This window comes from Camelina sativa, chromosome 3 (assembly GCF_030686135.1).
Source record: "Camelina sativa cultivar CO46 ecotype springtype chromosome 3, ASM3068613v1".
Classification (NCBI taxonomy): Eukaryota; Viridiplantae; Streptophyta; class Magnoliopsida; order Brassicales; family Brassicaceae; genus Camelina; species Camelina sativa.
The window spans coordinates 28,622,233-28,639,847 of record NC_141882.1 but is presented as its reverse complement, the minus strand read 5'-3'; the positions used below and the strand labels follow the sequence as shown (position 1 = coordinate 28,639,847).

Here is a 17,615-nt window from a genome sequence, read left to right as displayed (position 1 = left end):
TTCTAGTGGCTCGTTGATGTGTTGTCTGGCTTCTGTTAGGTTGCTAGAGTTGAGTCGTTAGAATGTTGCTAGGTTGCTGGTTTAATGTTTAATGACTTTATTGGATGACCTATTACTGTTATGTTGGATTGATTATTGATTTATTAGTTATTAGTCTTTCTAGTTAATGTTGTTATTGTATTTCTGTTGTTTTGTTTATTGGGGCTTAGGATGTTAGTAAGCATGGGATCACTAGTTTAACATTGTATTAAAAAAAGGGTCGGGTCATTTCATTAATCTTATATGGTTGTATGGTTATGTTCATGAGTATGTATTAAGCTAACATTATTCGGATTTTTTGATGCAGTTTATGTAAGACGAGAACCGGTTCCACTCCACCATTCTTTAATAAAAAAAAAAGGAAAAAGAGTTACTATGCTGAGAAAAGAGCAAGAATGAACTAAGTGGCCTTGGTCAAGTGGTAAAGGGAAGTAAGTCCTGACACTTAGGTTCTAGTATTATTGACCACTGAGTTCGAAAATTAACATGGTTTCCTCCGGGCTCAGGAGATTAGTTTTTGCAACTAGAAAGCGTTCAGAATCACTCATGAATTACTAAAAAAAAAGCAAAAAAGCAAAAATGAAACCGAAAAAGTCTTAATATTCTTAGTTATATATCAAAAGGTTCTAGGACATCTGTGATTTGTTTGGGGATTTGAATTAATTGGTTTGATCCGAGTTAAGAGAAAGTTATGTACCTAATTCTACCGAAAATCATCCATTGTTACACAAAATTTTCTAACTCTTGGTGTATTAGTAGATGACATGTCCCGGTTTCAAACATTCAGGTGACAACCAGAACCAGCAGTGAAGTTATAAATTATTAGCCACTGTTTTCCTTCTTGAGTTTTTTTCTTTTCAAATTGGTTTAAACAATAGAGTGCAAACAAATTCAAATCAACAAGTAGTTCAATTATAGAAGGATGTGACGCATACATGCGTATTCATTCTTTGAAAGAGTTTGGAGCATCGAAGCCTAGTGTCCACGTCTTGTGATAGATTTAGGTACTTAAACCTTCAGTCTTCCCAACATATTTAATTTGCCTAATTGCCAATTTCTTAAGTTAAGAGAAATGCTTGTGTATTTTTTTTTTCCTTTTTATCCCAAGTTGGAGTAATAATAAAGTACGGTTGAGAAACTCATCAAATCCAAATACATAAAGTCAAGTTAGTTTCCAACACGTACCGTTCCGGTTTGTTAATAAAATATCTTACCGTAGTTTTTTTTTTTGAATAACTAAGAATCTAGGTCGATGCATCCTCTCAAGACTGAACCATAATATTTTACATGGTCTCTTCTCAAGTGTCATTTGAACCGGTGATCTATACATTTATCCTCTTCACCTAGTTTTTTTTCCTATAAATTTGGATTTGCTTATATTTAGTTTGATTTTCCAACTTGTGAAGACTCTCTGTTTTATTTTCTTTTTGGACCAGCTTGAAAAGAAACTGACCGACCTAAAGCAGTTCACTTTTGTCCGGGTCGGTTTGATTTGATGTCGTATGGTTTGGTTTGGGGTTTATGCTCGCCCCTACTTTTCGGTTTATTAATTTTCATGCAAATTGTAACGTGTAAACTTCAACGTCTAAACTCTAAAGTAGACGTGACATTGAGTCAATGTTCTTGCCCTTATAGATATGAAATAATCTTCAAGCACTACTACTTCTTATTTGTCTAGTTATTTCAATAGTTAAACTTCTCACATCTTGCTCTGTGCTATCTGCCGGCATTAAAGTAGCTTAGTTTTCCTCACAAATTGTGTTTGACTGTTGTTTATTTTTTTTTTTGGACAATTTTTTTGGATTCACCCTAGTGGTGAACCTATCTAATTCACCCCCTATAAATTAAGGAAATAAATCTTAATTAAGTAAACAAAATCTTGTAGATCAATCAATTTTAAAATTGTTAATTCTAATATTATATTACAGTTTTAATTATCACATTTAAAACCTAACCATATTTTATAAACCCCAAGCAACATATAATTTTTTTTTTTGTAAAATCTAAACTCTAAATACTCTTTTATAAACTCAAACCGACATATAATTTTTTTTAATTGTAAAATCTAAATCATAAACACTCTTTTTATAAACCCAAACCGGCATATATTTTTGTTTAGTTGTAAAATCTAAACTCTAACCACTGTTTTGTAATTTCAAACCGACATATATTTTCGTTTAATTGCAAATCTAAACTCTAACAACTTTTTTGCAAACTCAAACCGATATAATTTTGTTTCATTATAAAATCTAAATCCTAACTATTTTTTATAAACCCAAACCAACATATAATTTTTAAAATTAGAAATTTAAACTCTAATACTTTTTATAAACCGAAACAGACATGAATTTGTTAATAAAAAATCTAAATAATTTGTTTCCTTAATTTGTTTTCTTTTTATTTATTTTTTAGATATGATATGACATGGAGCACATAATACAACAATATGCCATGTGGTCCATGTCATACATAAGAGGGGGTTTATGAGAGTTGGTGAACCCAAGATTTTTTTTTTTTTTTTTTAATGTCCATTTGAAAAGTGGCTCATATAATATCCTTGGATACATATTATAAAAGGCTCGCCAGTTTGTTATATCTTGAAATCTCGTTTTTCAAAAGTCGAGCAGAAAAATGGAGAGATGTTGTGGGTTCGTTGTACTTGTGATTTTCGTCTTTATACTACATCTTGTTCAAGCTGAGGATGAAAAAGGTATGGACATGTATATTTGTAACTCAATATAATCAACTACAATTTATCTTATAAATTGAAAGATACACATTTTACTAACCCTCATATCTCATATCTCAAATCTTATATAATATTTTTATTTAATTAATATTTTTTGAATTAATAATCTCTAAAATTACAAAAGATATCTAAAAACAATGTAAACTAAATCTGTGCGTAGCACGGAGTAACTACTAGTATATAAGATACTTATATATAATTATAAATGTCTTCTTGTAGGATTCATCAATTTAGATTGCGGTCTGTCCCCCAAAGAATCTCCTTACAAAGATTCCACGCTTGAATTAACATATACATCAGATGATGGTTATGTCCGAGGTGGGAAAACTAGTCAAATCGAGAAGGAACATACACTTGCCTTCTTTGAGTCATCTTTGAAACTGAGATACTTTCCAGAGGGAATCCGAAACTGCTACAATCTGAATGTCACACGGGGCATGAACTATCTAATTAGGGCTATTTTCGTATACGGAAACTACGATGGTCTTAACGTCGTCCCAAACTTTGATCTGTACCTTGGCCCAAATAAGTGGGCAACGGTGAAGGATGTTCTCTCATTTGAGGAGCTCATCCACGTTCCAAGATCCAACTCTTTACAGGTATGTCTTGTTAAGACAGGGAAAACAACACCAATGATAAATTCCTTGGAACTACGACCACTGAGAAACAATATGTATACTACTGAAAGGGGCTCGTTTAGGAACATGATTAGGTACTATTTTAGCACAACAGGTGGCTTGATAATGAGGTAAGGATAAAAACTCAATACTACTAAAAGTCTAATGCATGCTTTCATTTATTGATGTGTTCTAACACGAAATTTCGTTAGGCACCCAGAAGATGTCCATGATCGTATGTGGCTCAACAACTTCAAGGACGAGTGGGCGTTAATAAATACTGCTCTCAGTATAAATACTTCTACTGGTTACGATATCCCACAAGATGTGATGGCCAATGCTATCACTCCGAAGAAGGCTAGCAGCACAATGCTAAATTTTTCTTGGGAGTCGGGGGATCCTAGTGCAGAGATTTACCTCTACATGCACTTTGCGGAGCTTCAGCCTCAAACAGGCGATGATCAGAGACAATTTTTTATTTTCTTGAATGGAGAAATAATTAACGGACCTTACATTCCTACACATTTAAAAGTCAAAACTATATACGACACGACGCCAAGAAAATGTAAGGAAGGGAAATGTCTTTTGCAACTTAACGGAATGGGGGGTCCAATTCCGCCTATGATTAACGCTATGGAGATCTACACTTTGATAAATCACTCACAACTCGAAACTAATGAAGATGATGGTATGCCAAATTTTTAATTATAAATCCTTGTGTAAATATATATATATATATATATATATATATATATATGTTATCGTTGATATTTTCAAAATTCAAAATTGTTAGTTTTCGCCATCAAGAATATCCAATCTACTTATAGATTAAGTAAAATCAGCTGGGAAGGAGATCCGTGTGTCCCCAGCCAATTTTTATGGGATGGTCTCAAATGCAATAGCTTCGATAATTCTACTCCACCTATAGTCACGTTCTTGTAAGTATATGATTTAACCATATTTCTTTCATAATGTCTTGCACGTTTAACACATTTTGTGAATCTGTCGTTACTAGAAACCTGTCTTCAAGTGCATTGACTGGGATTATCACACCTAGCATTTTGAATCTAACCCATCTACAAGAACTGTACGTATCATGACCACAACTTAGTAGTAGCAATATCTTTGTTAACAAATTTACAAAAAAGAATTATTTGTTTCTCAACTGTCAGGGACTTGTCAAATAATAATTTGACTGGGGGTGTGCCGGAATTTCTAGCCGACATGAAATCACTCCTGGTCATGTGAGTTTTTATACGATACCATGAAAACATGAGTTCTTATATCAAAATTTGCATATGTTTAACGTATTTGTGTATTGTAATAGAAATTTAAGTAGGAACAATCTCAATGGTCCAGTTCCCAAAAAGCTAATACAGAAGAAAGGATTGAAGTTGAAGTAAGATCTCTCCTGTTATATTTCTTTGATGATTTTTATATCCACTTTGATCAAAACAATATCTTGAAAAACTAAATACTTGTAATCTAAAGTGTTGAAGGAAATCCAAATATTTTTTGCACAACTGGATCATGCGTAAACGGATCCAAAGAGGGTGGACATCGGAAAAACAACATTATATTATCCATTTCCGCATCACTTGCTTTAGTGGTTGTTCTCGTAGTTGTACCGATTCTATTTTGTGTTCTCATAAAAAAGAAAAAGCCATCAACTGATGAAGGTATTCGTCATAAATTCAACACTTGAAAGTTAGTACAACGTGTTTGTATATGAAACTTATATATATATATAGTACTTTCTCTGACATTTTGTCTCACAAATTTAGAGCCAACATCATGCATGCTAAACACGGGTGGTAGATCCTCTAGATCATCCGAACCGACAATAATGTCCAAAAATAAAAGGTTTACTTACTCTGAAGTTGTGAAGATGACAAAGAACTTCCAAAGAGTCCTTGGGAAAGGAGGGTTTGGAATCGTCTATTATGGTTCTGTGAATGATACCGAAGAAGTCGCTATTAAAATGCTCTCACATTCTTCGTCTCAAGGATATAAACAATTCAAAGCTGAGGTACTCTTCTCACAACTTTCAATAAAAAAAATTGAATAAAAATACTTATAAATCCTCATGTCAACTTTTGATTTGCGTTTCCAACTCAAAACCAACAAAGTATGAGTCCATTGAACCATGTCCCTTATATATTACTTAATTAAGTCATTTCCATCTTTCCAATGTGTGTTTTTTTCTTCAAATATCACTCTTTTATTATAATCATAAACCCAAGAAAATATCCTTTTCGAGATAAAAGACTTAGCATGATGTTTGATAGGTGGAACTTCTTCTCAGAGTTCATCACAAGAATTTGGTTGGTCTTGTTGGTTATTGTGATGAAGGAGAAAATTTGGCCCTCATTTACGAATACATGGCCAATGGAGACTTAGATGAGCATATGTCAGGTGATATATCAAAGTTGCCGGATATCAAACTATATTTATTTTGACAGATATATTAAACACTATTCATATTTTGATTGCGATATTCTAACTATTTAGCTATGCGTATTAGAATTTAAACTTCAGTTATTCCTTCACTAAATACACAGGAAAACGTGGTGGCTCATTTTTGAATTGGGCAGCTAGACTAAAAATAGTTGCGGACTCTGCACAAGGTTCGTCTAGTGTTCACATTTTTTTGCCTAGATTTATATGATTCAATTTATGGAATTTGTTTTCTTTTTAAATGACTTTTTTCTTGCATAGGGTTGGAGTACCTACATAATGGGTGTAAGCCACTTATGGTTCATAGAGATATCAAAACTACAAATATATTGTTGAATGAACATTTTCAGGCCAAACTTGCTGATTTTGGACTTTCGAGATCATTTCCGATCGAAGGCGAAACACATGTATCGACAGTTGTTGCTGGAACAATTGGGTACCTTGATCCCGAGTAAGTATCACCACTGAATTATCACAATGTATTAAGCATATTCTTTTCTTTCTATAAGGATCATGTTAAGTAAAATTGTTTACAGATATTACCGGACAAATTGGTTGACAGAAAAGAGTGATGTCTACAGTTTTGGGATTGTAATATTAGAGATAGTTACAAATCAACCAGTGATTGACCAAAACCGTGAAAAGCGACACATAGCAGAATGGGTGGGAAAAATGCTTACGAAAGGGGACATCAAGAGTATTACAGATCCAAGCCTCCATGGAGATTACGACTCCGGTTCAGTATGGAAAGCTGTCGAACTAGCAATGTCATGTCTGAATCCTTCTTCAGTAAATAGACCAACAATGACTCAAGTTGTTTTCGAATTAAACGAGTGTTTGGCATCAGAAAACTTGAGGGGAGGACATAGTCCGGAGATGAATTCGCAGAGTTCTATAGAAGTGAGCATGACATTTGACACTGAAGCCAATCCAACGGCTCGGTAGAGCTAGTGAAGAATTCTCTGTTGTATCAAGTTGACTTTTGTTTACCCATTATTATTTTACAAAACCATATGAAAGTTTGTGTATCCACAAAAATTCACCGAATTTGTTTGTAATCTATGAACTTCTGACTGTCATTGACAGTTGTGAGTTTATTTTTCTTCATGTTCCATAAATAAGTTACTTTCCAAATCTGGCCTTGATGTATTGTGTTTTTGGTGTCTTTTGTCCTTTATTTAATATTTGTTTTGAGTCATATGTCGCATCTTTGTCCGTATTTTGTGTCTTTTTGGTCTTTTCTTGAGTTGTGATTAGGTATGGAGATGTGCTAGATTTGGAGTCTTTTGGTTGGATTCGAGCTTAATTGGAATAAAGAAGCAGGAAGTGACTTTTGGATATCTTTAAGTTGAATTGAAGCATGAAGTTTGGAAAAGTCTAAAGAAGTCTAGTAAAGTCTGTAGCCAAGTTTGTTGAAGTCTGGAGAGGTCTGGTGAAGTCTGTAGACAAGTCTGGAGAAGTCTGGTGAACTTTGAAGACAAGTCTGGTGAAGTTTGAAGTCTGCAGACAAGTTTGGTGAAGTCTGGTGAAATTTATACACAAGTCTATTGAAGTCTGTTTTGACTACAATCCAGACACTTATTTCCTTTTTCTAAACTTTTCTATTCTCATTTTTTATTTTATATATTTTATTTTAATAAGGGTATAAATACCCCCAAAACCTAATTAGCAAGGGGGGATGCCTATTCTATTTTTCTATTTCTTTCTGCTACCTGAGACTTTTTGTAAGCCGCTCTTTCGGGATTCTAGAGATCCATCCTCATTGACAATTTGGAGAAGATTTTTAGACCCTTTCTTATTATTTCTGCAATTTAATCATGTTTTCTTTATCTATGATTTTTGTTTTCTCTTTTCCTATGTGTGAGTAGTCACCTAATTGGGTTTTAGGGTTCTAAGTAGGGGATCAAATGATTTAATGGTTTAATTGTTGCTTGGGAATTCTAATTTCTTTGTGGTTCTTTGATTCATATGCTCTTACTGCTAGAATAGGACTGATCACCTTGTTCTAGATTCTAGGTCTTTCTACGCATCACAAGTGTTCGATAGAATGCCTGAACCAATATGAATTGAGCAATATTTCTCTAACCTGCGAAAGTTGATGTTAGGGGATATTGTGAACTTAGTGAACTTGTTTGATAATGCAAATTTGCTTAGGAGATTACAAATGAAAGTTTAGTAATTGAGTAGTCAACTTTAGTGATTAATACCTTGAAAGAGGGTTAGTCAAATCTTGTGTTCATGTTCTAGACCGGTTCTTAACTATTGAATTCCTTGTTTCATTTCCCCATTGGTCATTGATCTCTGAAATACCCTATAGCGCAATGTTTTAATCCCATAAGTTAAATCGTTTTCTTTATTGCATTTTTATTCACAATTTCTGAAACCAAACAAACAAACTTTTCGTTCGCTTTAGCTATTTACAAGTCTCGCAAATCTTTAGTGTACCATTGGTCCTTGTGGATTCGACCCCGCATATACTGCCTTGCGGTTAAGTGTATCGGGTAAATACTCGAGCAATCAAGTTGGCGTCGTTGCCGGGGACCAATTGCGTTACCTAGAGATTTAGGATTAGGTTATAGTCTATAGTATTTTTATTTACAGCTGGTAACCAAAGCTTTTTCTGTCTTTTTGGTGTTTTCAGGTGTATAACCCGCAGTGCAGGCTCTTCACACCTAGAAAATATCACGAAGACTTGGGAAAGTTTGAGAGAGAGAATAGGAGAAAGAAAAGACTTGCTGAAATGGCTGATGGTCTAGCTGGTCGAAATGTGGATGATGAACATCATGAAGATGAAAATCATGGAGAGTTTGAGGATCCTCCTCTTGCTGGGAACGTTAATCCTCCTGCTGGTGGAGATGCTGCCCGTGCAGCTGCTCAAAGAGAAGCTGTGCGCCGCGAAGCTGCCCGTTTAGCTGCTTTTAATCAAAGATCGGCAAATGTTCGACAGACTTTGAGGGAACATGATGCTCCCAACGCTGAGATGTACCGCGGAGGTGTCCAATATCCTCCAATCGCCAGAAATGATTTTGAGATCAAACCGGCACTGTTGGGTTTAGTGAAGCAAAATCAGTTTCATGGTCTACCGTCAGAGAACCCAGTTTATCATTTGGAGTACTTTGAGGATATATGTGGCACAACGCGAATGAATGGGGTACCTGATGATGCTGTCAAATGCAGGTTGTTCTCATTTTCTCTGAGTGATAAAGCTCATCGCTGGTTTAAGTCGTTAAATGGAGATACCATTCGAACATGGGATGAGTATAAAGCTGCGTTCTTGGGACAGTATTTTACTCAAGCAAGGACTACTCTTCTTAGGAATAAGATTTCAGGCTTCCAGCAGCATGCTACTGTGTCATTCCATGAGGCTTGGGAAAGGTTCAAAGACTATAAGAGATAATGTCCTCACCATGGATTCACACCAGAATCACTCATCAACACGTTCTACAGAGGGGTTGATGAGAGGTATAAGATGGCCCTGGATACAGCTAGTAATGGGGACTTCATGACAAAAACAGAAGGAGAAGCTGAGATTTTGATTGAGAACCTAGCTGCTAGCAACAATAACCATTGTGTTGACTATGATAGGACAGTGAGAAGTAGTGGAGGAGGAGAATCAAAATAGATTGCTGAGTTGACTTCAAAAGTGGAGCAGCTTTTGAGAAGAGATCAGAGGAGTTTGAATTTCTGTGATGATACTGGTGATGGTAAGGTTTATCACAAAGGTGCTGGGGATGGTTTTGAGGAACTACAAGCTGAGCTGAATTACGTGAACCAAGGATATCAGAACAATGGTTTCAACCAGGGCTACAGGAATCACCCCAACCTCTCTTACCAGAGCACTAATGTTGTGAACCCACAAGATCAAGTATATCCACCGCAACAGTTTCAACAAAAGCAGTTTATACCAGGGCAAGGAAACTACAATAAGCCATTTGTGCCTCAGGAGAAAGGACAGGGAAATGGATATGGTCAAGGAGGTTTTCAGCAAAAACCTTAGTTTAACAACTTCCGGGGAAGTTACCAAGCACCAGTTCAAGTTCCTGTGAGCAACACTTCTACGTCTTCTTCAGGGGATAATGAAATGAAGTTGATGATGCAGCAAATTCTTGAAGGTCAGGTGAATAATGCTGCTGAAATCAATGTTAAGGTGGACAACATGTATCGTGATCTCAATGGGAAGTTCACAACACTATCTTCACATGTTAAAACTCTTGAGAACCAAGTAGCTCAGATTTCTTCCTCCTCTATGCGACCATCAGGTGTTTTACCAGGGAAAAGTGAACCCAAAAATAAAGAGCATTGTTATGCTGTTATGATTCAAGAAGAACCTGCAGAAGTTGCTGAAAGAGGTCTACAAGAAGCTGCAAATGAAAGTATTATTTCAGAGATGGAAGTTCTTGTTGTTGATGTTGCTGTAGATGATGAGATTGCAGGAGATGATGAGCCACCATACGTTGCACCACCACCATATGTTCCTAAGCTCCCATTTTCAGGTCGTATAATGGAAGCTAAAATGCAAGCTAAAAAGGTGAAAGCTCACTTTGATGATGTTATGAAAGAGTTTCACATCAAACTCCCATTCCTAGAGTCAATTAAGAATACAAAAACATACAAGAAATGTTTGAAGGATGTCTTGTCTTACAAGAAGAGCATTGAAGAAGGGGTCATGATGATTTCAACTAGGAAGGCATATGTGCATTTTGAGAAGCAGGAAAAACATCAAAGGAACAAGGAGAAAACTCTTGCAATGGCACACTTGAAAGAGGAGGTAGAGATGGTTAGTTCTGAGTGCAATGCCATCATCCCGATTGAGATTCCTAAGAAGGTTGGAGATCCAGGGAGTTTTGTACTACCTTGCCAAATTGGGAGATTCATGTTTGAGAGATGCTTATGTGACTTGGGAGCTAGTGTCAATTTGATGCCGCTTTATGTGTCAGAGCGTTTGGGAATCACCAATTTCAAACCATCAAGGATCTCCTTAGTGCTTGCTGATCGTTTTGTGCGATCTCCAGTTGGGTTGGTGGAGGATGTGCATGTTAGAGTTGGGAACTTCTACATCCCAACTGACTTCACAGTTTTGGAGCTTGATAAAGAACCACATGATCCTCTCATTCTTGGTCGCCCATTTTTACATACCATTGGGGCTATGATTGATGTTAAAAAGCAGCAAATTCACTTACAGATTGGTGACCATACTCAGGAGTTTGACATGCAAAGGTTGCTGAAAAAACCTACTATTGGAGGACAAGCCTTTTCAATTGAAACCATTGATGATCCTAGGGATAAGTATGTGAAGACATGCATTGGTTGGAGTGAGGTCAAAGAAGTCTTGGATGGAGACCTTCAAATTCCAATAAAAAAGCTTAGTGCTCCATGCAAGATTAAGCCCAAAAGGATTAAGGAAAATCCTCATGTAACCTTAATACCAATGAAGTGTGTTGGAGATACATTAGAGTATAAGGTGCAGGGAACCTCAAAACCTTTTTCCAAAGCTATGAGTATTCTAACATCAGAGTTGAAAGGAAAAGGTTAAAAAGCTGTGAAAGGGATTATGAGTAGAGTTTTGAAGCTGAAGATGAATGACTGGAGACCTTGTTTTGGAGCACGTCCTCATGCTCACACCCATTAGTTCACAAGAATCCGGTCAAGCTAACGACATAAAACAAGCGCTTTGTGGGAGGTAACCCACCAGGTATTTTTCTCTCTTACTAATTATTTTTCTTTTCTATTTCCTTTGAGTCTGTTTGACCTCTTTTCTTGGATTTTTTTTTTTGTTTTTTTCACACCGAGATGGTGTAAAGCAAGTCTAGGGGAAGGTGTCATATGTCTACTAATCTTGTTTGCTTTGGTTGTTTTTCCTTTGTTGCTTTGTTTTAAGTCAGTCGATTTGTTTTATCGTCAAAAGTCAAAAGTGTGTTTTATTGAGTCAAAATGCTGGTTGAGAATTATGAGCTTTTCTTAGGGAATTGCACCATGTTTGATTCATTGCCTTGGGACCATTTAGCATAGTTTAAGGATGACTTGGAAGTTTAGAAAAAAATCATGACTTGATCACTTCAATAATTCTTGTCGCATCGAAATTTTGATGATTTGAGCTTGGCCTTACTTATTTGGACTTAATATGGACTTATTATATCTCACTTAGGGGGTTGAGAATCATGTAATGGATCATACATTCAGAGTTTACTTTACACCATTTTTACCACTCATTGTAAACTCTGAATGGCTAGACTCATTTTTAGTCTAGTACCACACCTTTACCCCTATCCTTGTTTCATACCACTCACATTCTTTGGTCATCATCGTCATGTGCATTCATGTGCAAAAACTACAGAGTATACAGACCGACATAGCTTTCCTCTAGTTAGGATTGTCATTGTAGTTTGTTTGGGTGACTGATATTGAGTTCTTGTGGCCGTGTGGTTATGTTCATAAGCATGTGTTGAGTTTCCATGATTTAGTTCTTTTGATGTAATTTTGTGAGACGAGAACCGGTTCCACTCCCCCATATAAAAAAAAAAGAAAAAAAAACAAAAAAAAACTGAGAAAGAAAAGAAAATGAATAAAATTGGAAAGGAGTAAAAAAAAATGGAACCGGAAAAGTCAGAGTACTCTTATTTGTTTATCAAAAGCATCTAGAATAATGATGATTTGTTTGGGGTTTTACGTTGGTTGGTTTGATCCAAGTAGAGGGAAGCTGTGTACCTCCCAATTGGTATGTGTCTCACTGTGATTTTGCATAATGACATGCATCCTTTCTCGTTGTTGGATACCTTTAAACACTTGAGCCACCCATAAATTCCCTAATAACCTAGACCATAGCGTGTTCGATATCCCCTTTGTGAGAGTGCACGCATTTACTAATGAATGTTAAAAGGTCAAGTTATCTGACTCTAAACTCTTTGTGTACTTGGGATTTAATGAAGTTGATATGGTCATGGCGAAGTACGATTTGATATGAGCTTTGTGATAGTGGTTTGCAGGCAATTGTTTGAGAGCATGATCCCAGAAGAATATGAGATTTCTCGCGTTTTCAAACCTCTTTCCTTGACAAAGGTTTTTGCTTTGCTTGAGAACAAGCAAAGATCCAAGTCGGGGGAGTTGATGTATTGTGTTTTTGGTGTCTTTTGTCCTTCATTTAATATTTGTTTTAAGTCATTTGTCGCATCTTTGTCCGTCTTTTGTGTCTTTTTGGTCTTTTCTTGAGTTGTGATTAGGTGTGGAGACAATGTGCTAGATTTGGAGTCTTTTGGTTGGATTCGAGCTTAATTGGAATAAAGAAGCAGGAAGTGACTTTTGGATATCTTTAAGTTGAACTGAAGCATGAAGTTTGGACAAGTCTAAAGAAGTCTAGTAAAGTCTGTAGCCAAGTTTGTTGAAGTCTGGAGAGGTCTGGTGAAGTCTGTAGACAAGTCTGGAGAAGTCTGGTGAAGTTTGTAGACAAGTCTGGTGAAGTTTGAAGTCTGCAGACAAGTCTGGTGAAATTTATTCACAAGCCTATTGAAGTATGGTGAAGTCTGTTTTGATTACAATCCAGACACTTATTTCCTTTTTCTAAACTTTTATATTCTCATTTTTGATTTTATATATTTTATTTTAATAAGGGTATAAATACCCCCAAAACCTAATTAGCAAGGGGGGGATGCTTATTCTATTTTTCTATTTCTTTCTGCAACCTGAGACTTTTTGTAAGCCGCTCTTTTGGGATTCTAGAGATCCATCCTCATTGACAATTTGGAGAAGATTTTTAAACCCTTTCTTATTATTTCTACAATTTAATCATGTTTTCTTTATCTATGATTTTTGTTTTCTCTTTTGTTATGTGTGAGTAGTCACCTAATTGGGTTTTAGGGTTCTAAGTAGGGGATCAAATGATTTAATGGTTTAATTGTTGCTTGGGAATTCTAATTTCTTTGATTCATATGATCTTAATGCTAGAATAGGACTGATCACCTTGTTCTAGATTCTAGGTCTTTTTACGCATCACAAGTGTTCGATAGAATGTCTGAACCAATATGAATTGAGCAATATTTCTCTAACCTGCGAAAGTTGATGTTAGGGGATATTGTGAACTTAGTGAACTTGTTTGATAATGCAAATTTGATTAGGAGATTACAAATGAAAGTTTAGTAATTGAGTAGTCAACTTTAGTGATTAATACCTTGAAAGAGGGTTAGTCAAATCTTGTGTTCATGTTCTAGAACGGTTCTTAACTATTGAATTCCTTGTTTCATTTTCCCATTGGTCATTGATCTCTGAAATATCCTATAGCTCAATGTTTTAATCCCATAAGTTAAATCGTTTTATTTATTGCATATTATTTACAATTTCTGAAACCAAACAAACAAACTTTTCGTTCGCTTTAGCTATTTACAAGTCTCGCAAATCTTTAGTGTACCATTGGTCCTTGTGGATTCGACCCCGCATATACTGCCTTGCGGTTAAGTGTATAGGGTAAATACTCGAACAATCAGGCCTAAAAGCTTCAAACGGAATAACTTGAGCTTTGACTTTCCAAATTTATTTATTTTTTTGCCAAGAAAATCTTTGAACCAAAACCATTAATATCTACTTAGAAAAATCTGATATTCTGTTGTTGGTTTTACAGTATTGTTGTAGCGTTAGCTTAGGACTTCAGTACTTGCATTATGGATGCAAACCCAAAAGGTTCATAGAGATGTCAAAACCACAAAAGGTTCATAGTACATTATCTTATATATGTAAGCAACAAAGGTGAGAACCAGTTGTCCCCCTGCTCCTTCTCACCATATATTTACATAGAGATTTCTAAATGAAAATGTTTTATACTGTTATGAAATTTGTTAATTTTATATTACACCTGATTAGGGACCAGTAATTATTTTACCATGTTCATTAATTTATAGAGAGGTAGAGTATTTTATTGTTTTGGTTTGATCATTAAAAGACTTATTTTTCCGTTTGGCTTCACTACTGATAACCTTTGTTCAATTTAGTTTGGTTTGGTTTAGTTAATGGAGATGCCCACCTTAGTTTCGGGTTTACTTCAATCCTGGAAGCAATTACAACGTGTAGGCGTAGATATACATACGTGAGGGCTTTACGAAGAAGAAGTAGCTGGAACAGAATTATTCAGTGAAGTCAATGGTCATCTTCGAACACAACTACTTTGTGTCATCTTTTAAGATTAATTTTCTCCCATCTTGCTCTTTGCCTATATCTGGTTGCAGCATGAAAATTATTATATTTAGTAACCAATCAATGAATTAATTTGTTTTTAAATGCCCAATTGAGAAGTGGCTCATATAATATCCTTTATATCCATTGATTTGATATCATAAAGTGAAGTCTCATCTCAGTTTGTTAAATGTCGAAATCTCCTTTTGGAAAGTCAAATAGAAAAAATGGAGAGATATTGTGTAATCTTTGTCCTTATACTACATCTTGTTCAAGCTCAGGATCCAATAGGTACTTAACCCATTTAATGTTTATATTCTATATATATGTTCATTACACAGATATATGTCTTGATTTTCTAATTTTTCTAAATTGATTTTGTCAATTTACCATATTTTACTTATTGCTTTTAGTGCAATTTTGTAGGGACTAAAATTTTAAATAAGCAAAATTAAAAGGATAGAACCCAAAATGTACCTCAAAAATGTATATATAGATTGGATTTTCAGTTTAGGAAATTTATTAATATTAATATAATTATGGAGATTGTAAACTTTTGTTATAGAAAATCTGTGGTATATCGTTTAAATTTGAGAGATTCTAGCATCCATAAAAATAGTTTTGAAGATTTAATGGGTTAATACTTTGATGGGTAGAATTGTTTTTGGAAAAATCAGAATGTATAGATGTTGTTAAGATTTTATGGCAATAAATATAACAAATGTTGATCAATTTAAGAAAGTTTAGTATTTGAGTTTCTCTGCAATGTTATTTATGGAATTTCTTTAGGGGTTAATATTATAAAGAAAAAATTAAATAATTAAAACATAAAGGGCATAAACCAAAATGTACTTCAAAAATGTTAATATAGATTTATTTGGTCTCGTAAATGTATTATTATAGGTAGGGATGTCAAACGGGCATGCCCGCGACCGCACGGACCGACCGCGACAGTCTTGCTTTTCTTCTGATCTGCTGCGGACAGGTTCGCCACGGGCGGCGGGCAACATATCACAGCCCATGCCCGCTTGGCTAAGCCTTGCGGACTAATGGGCATGCCTGCGGGCGTTGAGAATCATACTAACGAGCTTTACTTTCTTTTTGTTCTGCTTTGTTGACAGGTTCCGAGTTTGGTTCAAATCTTGTAATGGATTTGATTTATTTCTTCATGATTTCTTGTTATGTTCATAAGGTGGAAGTGGAAATGAAGATGAAAGTGATATTGAAGAAGTTAGGTTCAGAACAAACGGACAAGAACTTGATTCTTCTGCAATCTTTATCATTGCTATCTTGAAATTTTTTTGACGAACAAAGAAGTGAGCAAAGAACAACTATAGCAGCTGAAACAGAAGAGTAAAGATGTTGAAAACTGAATGCGCACAACAACAGAAACACATATATAACAACATACCAAATCAGTGATCAGCTTCAGCCCCTTCTGCTCCCACGGTCGATTAATCCTTGGAGCCCTATTTCCACAGTATAAATCCTCGTTAATAACAAGTTTACAAACATTATATATATTTAATTAATGGGAAAAATATAAGTATAGTGGGAACTTCAACAGTGTGCCTTCGTGGCTATGAAGTGGACATTGATTTTCTCCTTTGTTTCTCAAATGGAATAACCAACAAAAAAAAAAAAAAACAGATGTGAGATAGCAAAAATCACACAGAGTTGGAGACCTTTGCTGCACTCATTCTTTATAAGGTGTGTAAGATAGCAAAACTCACCCAAAGTTGCAGACCTTTCCTGCACTCATTCTTTATAAAGTGTGTAAGTTCCTCTTGTTCATATTACAAAATAATACTAATCAGTCCTCTCATTTCCAGAATATGATCAAGCAAAAGCAACCATTGTTGTTTACAAGAGAGTAAGCATAGAACTTACGTGAGAGTCGTTTCACTGCAACCATTGTCCCATCCCCAAGCTTTCCTCGGTAGACATTACCAAAACCACCAGCACCAATAATTAATGCTCTTAGAACTAAAACCATTCGTAGGTACATGGAGTTCTCTGAATTTGAAGCTTATTATATTTTCCAATCCTAGTAACCCTTCCTCTTGCTTGTCTGCATAAAGAACCAAAAACACAAATTTCACTTTAGACAACAAGCAAAATCTTCTTGAAATCAATTTACATAAAACTACAAGCTAGCTCTTGTTGACAAATGACTTATGCAAAGCATCGTGGAGCTCCTCTGCAATTAAGAGAAACAGAGAGAGAGACAAAGACAAAAAAAAATTATCTCACATACATGTCGGCATTTCTTCAGCTTGCGCCGGTGATTGGTCTTCATTTCCAGTAGCAATTTGCGTCATTCTTTAATCCTTTGACAAATTCACAAAATTCACACAGGCCTTCACTAACATAACTTCAGATTCATCACAAACAGACCAGATTTATTGAGAAATCGAGTAGAATTGAAACTTAGTGGAAGGAGACGGAAAAAATTTCGGACTGACCGCATCCCCGCGGTCGAAATCGTACAATCTCCGTTTGACCCGCAAACTAAACCGGTCGAGTCCGCGTGACCCGCCATTTTTCGGGCATAAAATTACAAGCCCATGCCCGATCCGCTAAGCTACATAACGGGC

The 17,615-nt window shown here is 35.5% G+C and overlaps 1 protein-coding gene and 1 non-coding gene across 2 annotated transcripts; one reads left to right on the top strand and one right to left on the bottom strand.

Annotated features, from left to right (window-relative positions):
• Positions 1-2,644: 2,644 nt before the first annotated feature.
• On the top strand, positions 2,645-6,996 carry LOC104778101 (putative LRR receptor-like serine/threonine-protein kinase At1g51810). The gene is made up of 13 exons (XM_010502468.2): positions 2,645-2,749; positions 3,008-3,536; positions 3,618-4,093; positions 4,199-4,343; positions 4,421-4,492; positions 4,578-4,649; positions 4,733-4,804; positions 4,897-5,084; positions 5,190-5,434; positions 5,694-5,820; positions 5,967-6,032; positions 6,124-6,313; positions 6,399-6,996. The coding sequence occupies exons 1-13, from the start codon at positions 2,671-2,673 to the stop codon at positions 6,805-6,807; spliced, it is 2,670 nt and encodes an 889-aa protein (XP_010500770.1). The 5' UTR covers positions 2,645-2,670; the 3' UTR covers positions 6,808-6,996.
• A 2,173-nt stretch (positions 6,997-9,169) lies between these two features.
• Positions 9,170-9,276, bottom strand: LOC147947806 (small nucleolar RNA R71). Its single transcript, XR_015595669.1, has one exon. It is a non-coding gene; the product is annotated as a small nucleolar RNA R71 (small nucleolar RNA).
• Between the last annotated feature and the right edge of the window lie 8,339 nt (positions 9,277-17,615).